The 12082-nt window shown below is 36.4% G+C and overlaps 1 protein-coding gene across 1 annotated transcript in view; it reads right to left on the reverse strand.

The window, feature by feature from the left end:
* The window catches only part of NIPAL2 (NIPA like domain containing 2), a 135629-nt gene that overhangs the window by 21369 nt on the left and 102178 nt on the right, over positions 1–12082 (reverse strand). The window contains exon 6 of the mRNA XM_074200498.1: positions 4689–4785. Coding sequence (XP_074056599.1) covers positions 4689–4785 — 97 coding nt within the window. The remainder of the gene's footprint in view (positions 1–4688; positions 4786–12082) is intronic.

Raw genomic sequence — 12082 nt, forward strand, 5'->3', positions numbered from 1 at the left:
AGCTCCTTGAGTTGCTTATCTTTCTTTGCATCTCCAGACCTCAGAGTCATTTAAAATTTCTAAACTGTGATTTAAATCAGCACTTAGCACAGTGACTCAATAAATACTTTATACCCTCCATATTTGTCTCTGACTTTAAGATTTTAAAGAGATCTTGGCAACTCCTCCCCAGCCCTCACAGAGGACAGGGTTCATCTCCACTAATGAGGAGAAAGCTTACCAAAGTTTACCAAAAGCAGCTGCAACAGATTGTCATCTATTCTGTTGGTAAATACCAAGATGTTATTGTGAAGATATCACTAAGGTAACAAACAGCTAAATGAAACTGGCCCATTCCAGGCATCTAAATAAGTAAATCCCTGGGCTAGCTCAATAATGGCTGTCTTCTCTGCTAGCAAGAGTAGGACCTCTCTTCCTGGGAACAAATATTTCATAAGTTTCAAACATTAATGGAGATGAGAAAGTAATGACTCATCAAGCATGACAAATCTTACATCAAAATTTAATATTAAAGTGAGGGAGCTCTTCCCGCTGCAGTGTGTCCCTGAAGGAAGGCAAAAGATGTGGGTTTTTTTTCCTTTTCTTTGTGATCTTAGGTTCTGGGAAGTTCCTGTGGCAAATAATAGCACCCGATGACAATTTGGCTGTCACCCACAGTGAGTTGAAAAAATAATCACCTTTTTTATTGAGACTTAAATTTTTAATTATAAATCAAAGGGACTGAGGAGAAGAAAATACTGCCTTCATAGTCATTTTTGGCTGAGTTAGAAACCAAGCTTGCATTCATTCCACAGTGTTTCACAGTTTTACTCTTTTTCTGCTTCAGAAAAGATAATTATTTTTCACTTTATATGAAAAGGGAGAATGGGTAATAGAAAATTCTGTACTGCCCACTCAGAAGGACTCATACTTTTCCCTTCCTAAAGTCACTGACAAGTCTGTTTCTAACCTATTCTACCTAGATGGGCACAGTGATCCATAAATGAATTAGGTTTGTTCTTTGAAAGATAAATCCTTATACATAAGGGATAAAAATACAGCATTTGGTTCTTGCAACTTCCAGATTGGGCTTATTTTCTTCTTTATTAGGGTCAGAGCTGAAGATACTTTCTAGGGTTGATGATCACTCATATAGCCAATAGGTGTCTAAGAGAGGATAATTTCATACAATCAAAATTATCTTTCTCTCCTATAATTGCCTCTATTCTTTATTTGGCTAAAAATTCATTCCCTCTCCAGAGCTGTGAAAGATATATGATATGCTTCTCTCTTTCTTTTTTATGACATGATCTTTAATATTCAGGTCACGTTTCCATTTTGAATTTATTGTGGAATATGCTGTAAGATGTTTGCCTAAGCCTAAATTCTGCCAGAATGCTTTCCAGTTTTCCTAGTAGTTCTTATCAAATAAGGAGTTCTTTCCTAGGTAATTTATGTTTTTAGGTTTATTGAACACTGGAGTTATTGAGTTCAATTATTTCAGATTCTTCCATGTCTTGTCTGCACTGTTGATCTACTTTCTTTTTTTTAAACTAGTACCAAATGGTTTTGATGATAGCTGCTTTATAATATATTTGAGGTCTGGAAGTGCTATCCCTCCTACATTCCTACCTTTTTTCATTATTTCTCTTGATATGCTAGGTCTTTTGTTCCTCCAGTCATTAGCCATTATCTCCCTCTTACTTTCTGTAATTACAGCAAAAGAGCTGACAGAGAGGAGAAACAATTCCTCCCCACCCCCAGGAGAATGTAACCTCTTTGGGCAGACAAGGCTTCATTTTTGTCTTTGAATTCCCAGCGTCTAACATAACACCCAGTGTAAGGCAAATATTTAAGAAATATTTGTTGAATTTTTCTTACCAGTTCTTGAGAGTGGCAATCATAATTTTATATAGTCTTATTTCCCCTTAGATGTAGTAGAACACATTCCCTCCATGCTCTTAAGTCCCACAATTAACCCATAACTTTTTGGCATTTATGCCCTCCATATTTGTCTCTGACTTTAGTATTTTAAAACAATTTGGCAAGGAAAGAACTGAGATACTACTCTCACTTGCCAGTGACTACTACATCTCATTAGATTGAGAATATTTGAGTTTAATGAGGAGGCTATCTTTTGTTGGTCTTTGTAGAATTTTTGATGCTATTAAAAAGTCCTTGTTTTCTCATTCTTTGTTCTACCCCCACCTAATCTTAAAAGAAAATAATGCTTATAATACTTCTTTCACCCACCTAATAATAACATTCATAATGATTGCTTGTATTTATATAGTGCTATTATTGTCCTCACTTTACAGCTGAAACTGAGGCAACTAGAGGTTAAGTGACTTGTCCAAGATCACAAAACTATTATGAGACTGGGGCTGGGTTTGAACTCAGGTTTATTTTGATTCAAGGTCCTACACTATCCTTTTTACCACGAATCAAGTTTCTCATTTTTGCAATTTTTGATTTGGGGAAGAAAATTGTTCTAAATTTCTCCCTCTTCCTCCTGATCACTAGCTTAACTGGGCGTAGTGCTGAATAAAATTCCACTCGATTGTTTCCATAGCAACCAAGACAAACCAACACTGAGCTCTTGATCTGAAGAGCTGCTATCTGCTCAAGGTCCCAATAGAATGCTTGTTGTTGAATCATTTTTAGCAGTGTCTGATTCTTCCCATTTGAGACAAAGATACTGGAACAGTTTTCCATGTCCTTCTCCAGCTCATTTTACAGAGGATGAAACTGCAGTTGACCAGGGGATAGTGACTTGCCCAGGGGCACAGGGCTAGAAAATGTCTGAGGCTAGATTTGAACTCAGGAAGTTTTCCTGATTCTAAGCCCAGCACTGTAACTACCTATTTGCTATAGTTTTGCCTTTTGCTAATTTGATATCAGGTAAAGTTTGGGTTGTTCCTCCACCCACCTTATTTATCAGTGTTTGTTAGCTTTTTTCTAAAAAGAAAAAAAATTATTCATTCCTTTTGTTTTTATATTCCTGTCATTTTTAAATATACCTCTTACCCTAATCCCCTCAAATCTGAACCCTTTTCTTGTAACAAAGAAAAGGAATGGAAATATCAGTAGAAATCATGTCTGACAATCCATAAAGCATTCTGCCCTTGTAGTGTCCCACCTCTCTTCTGTGAGGAAGGACGCATGTTTAGTTTAGACTCCATTTAGTTATATTTTCAATGTTAGACTGAATTACAAAATATATTAAGTTCTTATGTGGCAGTTGTGTTGAGTCATTTCAGTTGTGTACAACATTTCCTGACTCCATTTGAGATTTTCTTGTCAAAGATTCTAAAGGGATTTATCATTTCCTTCTCCTGACTCCAGGACTAGTGCTCTATCTACTGTGCCAGTTAGCTGCCCCTTTGGGTATTCTCAGCTATTCAGATTCAGAAAATGAGACACTTCCTTCCTCTAAAAAGCCTATGTTTAAAAAAGGTGATAAAATACATGAAGAGAAGAGGTGAATGGGGAAGGAAGGGAAAGGGAAAGGAAAAAGTATTTATTAAGTGACCATTCCATACCAGAGGCTGTGCTAAAGCACTTTATTCACAGGGATGAAATCCCTATTATATTGTTTTGGTTCTGCTAGTTTCATTCTGTATCAGTTCTTGTCATCTCCCCATGTTTCTCTGAATTCTTCATATTAATTATTTCTTACTGTGACAGTGCTAATAGCATTACATTCATCATTTGCCCAGTTTGTTCTGTCATTCTCATTCAATTATAAACATTTATTAAAGTGTATACTATGTGAAAGATACCATAGAAGGTACCAGTGATTCACATATAAAGAATAAAGCAACTTCTAATTTAAAGGGGCTTCCAGTCGATGGACATTTTTTAAAATAATATTTTGCTACTATAAAAAGGACTGTTATCAATCAGGTGCATCTCCATCTGCCATGGAGAAAACCATCTGTATCTAGAGATAGAATTGTGGAGTTTGAACAAAGATCAAAGACTATTACCTTTAATTTAAAAAAGTTATCTTATTACGTAATTTTGCTATCTCTTATACTTTATATTTTTCCTTAAGGTTATGATTTCTCTCTCATCACATTCAACTTAGATCCATGTATATCATGGAAACAATATAAAGACTAACAGACTGCCTTCTGTGGGGGGGGGTGGGGGGGGAGGGAAGCGAGATTAGGGGAAAAATTGCAAAATTCAAAATAAATACATCTCCTTAAAAAGGGATGTTATGAATATTTTACTATGGGATCTTTATTTTTCTTTCACTTTTTTTGTTGCCCTTTAATGGATTGTTGGGTTCCTTCTACAATTCCAAACCATTATCCAGAATCATTGGACCAATTCATAGCTCCTTCCATGTTGTAGCTAACTTTTCTTATCATGTAAAGTTTTGATTATGCTACTTGCATAAGGTATGGTAGCTTTAAAAAATAATTTAGTTCTCCAAAAAAAAGACCAAAAATTACTCAAATACAATCAGAAATATCATTCAAGGAGAAATAGTAAAATCTTTTTTTAAAAAAATAAACAGCTACTATAATAGATAAACTTTTGAATTATCTCAAAAGTTAAAAATGGAATGGTTTGAAGCATTTTAGCATGGCTGAGAATTTTCCTTAAGGTATATTCTACAGAAACATCAATAAAACCTAATATGTGACTTCCCAGTATGGTTGAAAGACAGAATAAGAAAATGAATGAAAAGTTCTTACCCAGAAGTGCCACAAGTGTCAACAAAATGACAATGTGTTTCATATCCTTTCTTTTATAGAAATACAGCAGGATGCAGAATATTATTATTTCTAAGATCTGGAAATTAAAGGGAAAGGTTATGCCACTCAAGAAAAATGTGTGTTTCACTCAAAGTCTTTGAAATGTCAAATCTCTCTTTTTTAGTTGTGTAACACCTGTCATATTATCCCCCCCCTATTTCAGTCCAAAGAGGAAGTGATTGATTTATTGAGGATGTTTTGAGCTAAAAAACAGTTAACTAAAATTAAAAGAAAAGATGAAAGAAAAGATTAAATTAAAAAATAAAAGAAAAATTAGATTCCTAATAAACCAAACTATTAAATATTACCATACATTTTCTCACCTTTTTGAAGTGTTTCTCTCTTGATTTGTGTTTTTTTTGGCTCTAATTCCCTCCCTCTTTTGTTGACCTTTAAAAATGAGAGCAACTTATTTCATTGGGGGGGGGGTGTAGGAGGAGGAAAAAGATGCTGCTAACCTTGGGGGGAAAAAATCATCAAGACACATTGGATAGAGTGATCAGGAATTAGATGTTTAGAAAAACAGAATTCAAAGGATTATAGTATTATAAGCAGGAAGCAATTTTACAGATCATATAATCCAGGAACCCTTAACCTTTTTTATGTCATGGACTCCTTTTGTCAGTCTACTGAAGCCCATGGATCTTTTCTCATAATACCAATTGTAAATAATTGAAGGAAATTTCAGGTTTCACTTAGAGATTAGTGAAAATAAAGGTGTGAATTTTTTCCTGTTCATGCTATGACCTCAGGTTAAGAATCTTTGATCTAGTCTAACCCTCTCATTTTACAAATGAGAAATGGAGATCCACAAAGGTTTTGCAAACCACTTGCCCAAATGTCAGTCTTTTAAATCCAAATCTAGCCCTCATTATACACGATATCTAAACCATTTAGTAGAAATGATCATATTCTTCTGTTTAAAAAAAGATGTTGAAGGGGATAGGTACTTAAAAATAATTAAACCTGCAATGTTTTTAACCCTGGTGTTTTTCTTTTTCTTAGGTTCAACCTAAATTATTCTGTCTTATTTATTTCTTTTCTTTTGCTTGGATAGTCATGGGTTTGGAAAACAATAGGTCAATCTTTTTCTTTTTTATTTCAGTATGATATGTTGAAGACAGTAATCAGATTACGTTTGACTCTTCCTTTCTTCCAAACAGATGACCCCAAATCTTTTAACTTTTCCTTATAAGGGCTTATTTTGTAACCTTTTAATTTAATGTATTAGAGCAGTACTACAGGAAACCATTAGTTAACCTCCTACCTCTTTGTCTTTTAGTTCATGCTGTCATGAAAACATTAGATGTCCCCATCTCTCTATAGCTCATCAATCATTAATACAGAGCTTCTTTTAAATTGTGTCATTTTCCATAATGTACTGGCTTTCCTCTTCTGAGGCTGCAAACAAACACCACTCAGGCATCAGCCCCTCAGGATAGCCACAGACATCAGTCATCACCATTGCATATGGTTCTGAGACCAACTCTCTTTACAACTTCACTTGGGGGTGACAGTTGAGTGTATATGGCATGTAGATTAGTGAGTTCTTCTGTGATGGACTTTTTTCCATTTTTTTTCTGGAGGGTAGTTGTTATCAACTCTCCATACATCACTTGTCCTGCTGTGTCCCCACTGTGGTTTCATATAAATAAAACATGAGTTCCCTGTGAATCCTGGAACTTGGTTAGATACTGACTTATAAGATGAGGTCACATAACTCTCAGCAAAAAGGCTTCTGGAAGCATTTGACTCTAAGCATGACTAGTAATGCCAATGGTTCTCTCCCCCCCAACAAGGCTAAGATGTTTTTTCTTAAAAAATGTTTTAATATCAAAGAGGCATTGGATTCCTGTAGTTTCTAAGTCTAGAAAAAAATTTTAAAACATTTTGTGATGGATTGTTTTGCTCCATCTTAGAAATCTAAAAGGATAATCAGTAATTATAAAAACCACAATCAACATGTATCAAGTATCAATTATTAGCAACTGAGGAAGATACTAAGGAGGTAAAATTAGATATCACAGACCTGCTTTTCAATGAGCCTACATTCACAGATTCTGTTTCCTCTCAAAGTCTTTGATGATGATATATTTTGATGCAGCTTCCTGGTCTAATGGACATAAGAATGCATTGTCTCTTTTTAAGGTCCAAGTCTGAACCACAGATCACCTATTCCTACTCTAAAATGAGATTTGTAGTCTTTCTACCAACTCTTCACATGTTCTTTGTTGCATCCAAGTTGGGCTAGTCACCACATATTGTGATTTCTTCTTCGCTGTTGACTTTATTCACATTATTCCTTGGAATATTCTTCCTTTGCCCCTTTTGTCTATTGAAATCTCTCTGTCTCTGATTGTCGCTCTCCTCTGTGTCTCTCTCTGTGTCTTTGTCTCCTCTCTGTGTCCCTCCCCTCCCCTCCCCTCTCCATCACATCTTCAGTTCCCTTTCTTTTTCTGTTTCTCTTGGATTGTCACTCTTTCCTCTTTCCCCCCTCTTTTATACACACATGTGCCAACACACACACACACACACACACACACACACACATATATATTTAAGTATTAGAGAATCCTAGCAACATAGTTCTATTCTAATGATAAGAAGCACTAATGTTCAAGTAGCACATAATGGAATTTAAGGTTATTAATAATATTTGTCCTTCATTTTTTTTTTAGATTTTTCAAGGCAATGGGGTTAAGTGGCTTGCCTAAGGCCACACGGCTAGGTAATTATTAAGTGTCTGAGGTTGGATTTGAACCTAGGTACTCCTGACTCCAGGGCCAGTGCTCTGTCCACAATGTGCCACCTAGCCACCCCTGTCTTTCATTTTCAAAGAAGACCACAACATCAAGGAGGTGATGCCATAAAAAGCACATGTATTGGATTTGAGTGAGTGGGTGTTGTGTTAATTCACCAGCCTCACTTTTCTCCTCCAAAGCCATCTGAGTCTAGTGGCCAAATCTGAATCAGGACAATTGGAGATGGCCCTGGATATGAGGCGAACTCCTGACTCCAAGGCCAGTGCTCCATACACGGTGCCACCTAGCTGCCCTTCTCTCTCTCTCTCTCTCTCTCTCTCTCTCTCTCTCTCTCTCTCTCTCTCTCTCTCTCTCTCTCTCTCATCCTCTGTGTTCCAGTCAAATTAGACAACTTGGTGTTTCTTGAAAATTGGCATTCCATCTCCCATTATTATTGTACTTATTAGCTATTGTCATTATTTATGCAATTTTATTCCAAACTAGAATACTTGCTGGTTTCCAGAAACTGGCTATTCCATCTCCTTTATGTTATTAGAATTATTATTGCTCTTAGATAACATTATTATTCTTTGCATTCTTTATATTCTAATCAGGTAGAATACTTGCTGTTCTTTGAATCTGGCATACCATATCCTACCACTGTGTCTTAGCCTAGACTGTACTCTTTATCTGGAATACATTTTCTGTCCTTACTCCACCTCTTAGAATACCTAACTTCCTTCATGGCTGTTCAGCTTTACATGCCACCTCCTAAGGACCATTTCTGGCTGCCTAGTTGTTGGTGATCTAACCCTCTTCAAACCATCTTCTACTCCTTTCTCAGTCCCCCATGTAAATTTCATGAATCAGGGAATCTTCCTTCCTTCCTTCCTTCCTTCCTTCCTTCCTTCCTTCCTTCCTTCCTTCCTTCCTTCCTTCTTCCCTTCCTTCCTTCCTTCTTCCCTCCCTCCTTCTTTCTTTCTTTCTTTCTTTCTTTCTTTCTTTCTTTCTCCCTCTCTTCTTTTTTCTTTCTTTCTTTCTTTCTCCCTTCCTTCATTTTTCTTCCTTCCTTCCTTCCTTCCTTCCTTCTTCCCTCCCTCCCTTCTTTTTTCTTTCTTTCTTTCTCCCTTCATTTTTCCTTCCTTCCTTATTCCCTTGTCCCTTCTTTTTTCTTTCTTTCTTTCTTTCTTTCTTTCTTTCTTTCTTTCTTTCTTTCTTTCTTTCTTTCTTTCTTTCTTTTCTTTCTTCCTTCCTTCCTTCCTTTCTTTCTTTCTTTCTTTCTATCTTTCTTTCTTTCTTCCTTCCTTCCTTCCTTCCTTCCTTCCTTCCTTCCTTCCTTCCTTCCTTCCTTCCTTTCTTTCTTTCTTCCTTCCTTTCTTTCTTTCTTTCTTTCTTTCTTTCTTTCTTTCTTTCTCTCTGTTTCTCTCTGTTTCTGTCTCTCTCTCTCTCTCTCTTCTCTCTCTCTCTGTCTCTGTCTCTCTGTTTCACTGTCTCTGTCTCTGACCCTATCTCTGACTCACTCTGTCTCTGTCTTTCTCTTTCTCTATTTGTGTATCTCAGTTTCTGTCTCTGTCTCTGTCTCTATTTCCCCAGTACTAATTTTGACCTTGTATATAAAGCACAAAACCCAGTGCTCTATTAGTTGGTATTTAATATTTGATGAATGAATATAGACTCAATCTAAAAATAAATCAGTGACCCATAGAATTCTTTTGCAGAAAGAAAAACTAAAAGTAATTTTCATGAACTTTTAAAATAGCAGTTTGTTAGAGTTAGATGCCAACAGAATTGAAAAACAACAAAAATAGACGTTGACTTTACATGTCCCTAGTTGTCCTTGTTGACTTCTTCCTCTGAGTTTTCTATTTCCGACAAGGGCATTATTATTGACCCAGTGTTCCAGGTTCAAAATCTTGGAATTATCCATTATCCCCTCACCTCCATCACTTTAATTTAAAAGATCACATGCAAATTTAGAGCTGGGAGGGACCTTAGAAGTCATTTAATCCAGTTCTTCATTTTACAGTTGGGGTAACTGAGTCCCAGAGAGGGTATCCTATTGTCAGAGAGGTAGGAAAAGACAGTTTCCCAGGTCCTCCAATCCTGAACCAGCATTCTATGCAGTTCACCAGTTACCAAGTTCAATCAATTCTACCTTTGTGATAAATCTCATATATTCTTCCCACTCTATTTTTGAACCCTTCAGTAATAATGACTAGAACAATTGAATTAGCCTCCTAACAATTTTTTCGCTCCTCCCCTAAAACCAAAGAATTGTTCTCAACTCAAGAATCTTTAATGGCTAACTTGGACACTGAATAGAGTTAGCCTAGAAGCCTAGAAGTCAAGCATATTCACAATGTGGCATCACCCTACTTTGTCCCAGTCTACTATTCCCTGCCAAGGCCAAACTGGAACTATTTGTCATTGCCTATATAAAAATGATGTTTTCTTTTCTTTTGTACCTCTGCATTGATGATTTCTTGCAACACCTTCTTCTCCCACTTTTTCTGCTTAAAATTCTATCCAGCTTTTAAAGCCCATCTGAAAAGTTTTTTTCTAATATGCCCAGTCCCTGAAGTCAGGGTGGGAGATAATCAGGGAAAGCTCTGCTTTACTGGACTGAGCACCTCCCATAGAGCCAGACATACATTCTGATCCTTTCAGCAAATCAGGGATTCCCTTAACTATCCTCCAATCTAGCATTCACACACAAGATGAATCTTTTAACTTCCCTATGATGTTATATGTATGTTAATAGATTTTTAATTTGTTAAAATTGTTGTTGCCGTTTCAGTTGTGTCTGACTCTTCTTGACTTGGGTTTTCTTGGTGAAATACTGCTGTGGTTTACCATTTTCTTCTCCAGCTCATTTTACAGGTGAGGAAACTGAGGCAAACAGGGCTAAGTAACTAGCCCAGGGTCACACAGCTAGTGTCTGATACTGGATTTTAATTCAAGTTTTTCTGACTCTAAGGCCAGCACTTTATCCACTGTGCCATCTAGCTGCTTCAATTTAATAACTTTAGTGAATGAATGAACTTTTTTGCTACCTTGTTTATAATCCCATTCCTTCCCTGACCCCCTTTTCTCTCCTCCACCCCAAATAAGCAGAATCATAGGAGTCTAAGTGTTTGTTGTAGAGGCATAAAGTCCAAAAAACTGCATTCAAATTCTGCCTCGGGTGCTTACTAACTATATGACCCTGAGAGAATCATCTAATCATTCTAAGCTAAAACTGAAGTTTTCTCAACTGTAAAGTGAGGGGGAATAGCTTTAAGGTCTCTCTCAGCAATAAATCTATGATCCTATGAGATACTGAAGGTTGTTCAAGTAGACTAAGCTACTTGAGAGAGGAGCACATATTCTCTCTCTCATGTTTAAAATGTCAGGAGAAGGTATTCCTAAATCTTTTCTTGTTAAACCATTTCAGTAACTTATGGCCTAAATAAATAGAACTTATTTCAGTGCCCAGTCCCAAGTTCTCCTTTGGCAATTTAACATGTCCATAGCTCCTGGCCATTATTTATTGGCAAGTGGAACTTTAATGGATCCTTTGAGAACAAAAGACCTTTATAAATGAGTCAGCACTGGAAAAGAAAAAAGTTTTTTCATAATGAGGAAATCAGTTAATATAGACAGGTAAAATAAAAACAATAGAAATAATATTTAAAAGTGCTTTAAGGTTTACAAAGCACTTACAAATATCATCTCATTTTGAAGAGAACTCAGTCAACATAGAGGGGAGCTTCTCCAACTTTGCTGGCTGGTCTAGGGAGGTAGTCAATCATACAGTCGGTTTTGGAACTATTGGAAGCTTTTATTCTTTTTTTTTTATTTTTGCAAGGCAATGGGGTCAAGTGACTTGCCCAAGGTCACACAGCTAGGTAATTATTAGTTATCTGAGGTCGGATTTGAATTCTAACTCCAGGGCTGGTGCTCTATTCACTACACCACCTAGCAAAAAGGGTTAAGTAACTAGCCCAGGCAGAATTTGCACTTTTACCTTACAAGAATCCAGAATGTCTTTCTATGTCACTCACTGCATGATGCTGTAGGTGAACTTCTTTTAGATTTCCTGACTACACTGTAATAAATAGAGATTTCACTTGAGTGTCTCTGATGAGAGGCAGGGTGCCTACTGAAGAGAGAGCAGGTTTGAAGGCAGATAGACTGGGGTTCAGGTATTGCTTCTTACCCATATTCATAGTGTGAGTCTGAACACAACAGTTAATCTAACAGTAGGATTGATCCAGGATGGTTTTTTACTAATTTTGAAAAAATCTAAGATAAATCTTATGAAACTTTCAACATGTTTGTTATAATATGAAAGAAGACTTGAGATTTTAGTGAATAAGAAAAGGACATTTTCTTTCTCCTGTGCCAGAAGTAGCTAAGATATTTAAAATTTGGAGGAAAAACAAGTTGAATCTCAATTGCAACTCAACTTAATCTTAGTGATGAAGAAATCAGGTGAAATTATACATTGTTTTCATAACAATATAATGCAGCATAAATAGGTAGGCAGTAGTTTAGTATATGGACAGCTGGATGGTACAGTGAATAGAGCACTGGGTGTGGAATCAGCAAGAC

This window comes from Macrotis lagotis, chromosome X (genome assembly GCF_037893015.1).
Source record: "Macrotis lagotis isolate mMagLag1 chromosome X, bilby.v1.9.chrom.fasta, whole genome shotgun sequence".
NCBI classification, from domain to species: domain Eukaryota; kingdom Metazoa; phylum Chordata; class Mammalia; order Peramelemorphia; family Peramelidae; genus Macrotis; species Macrotis lagotis.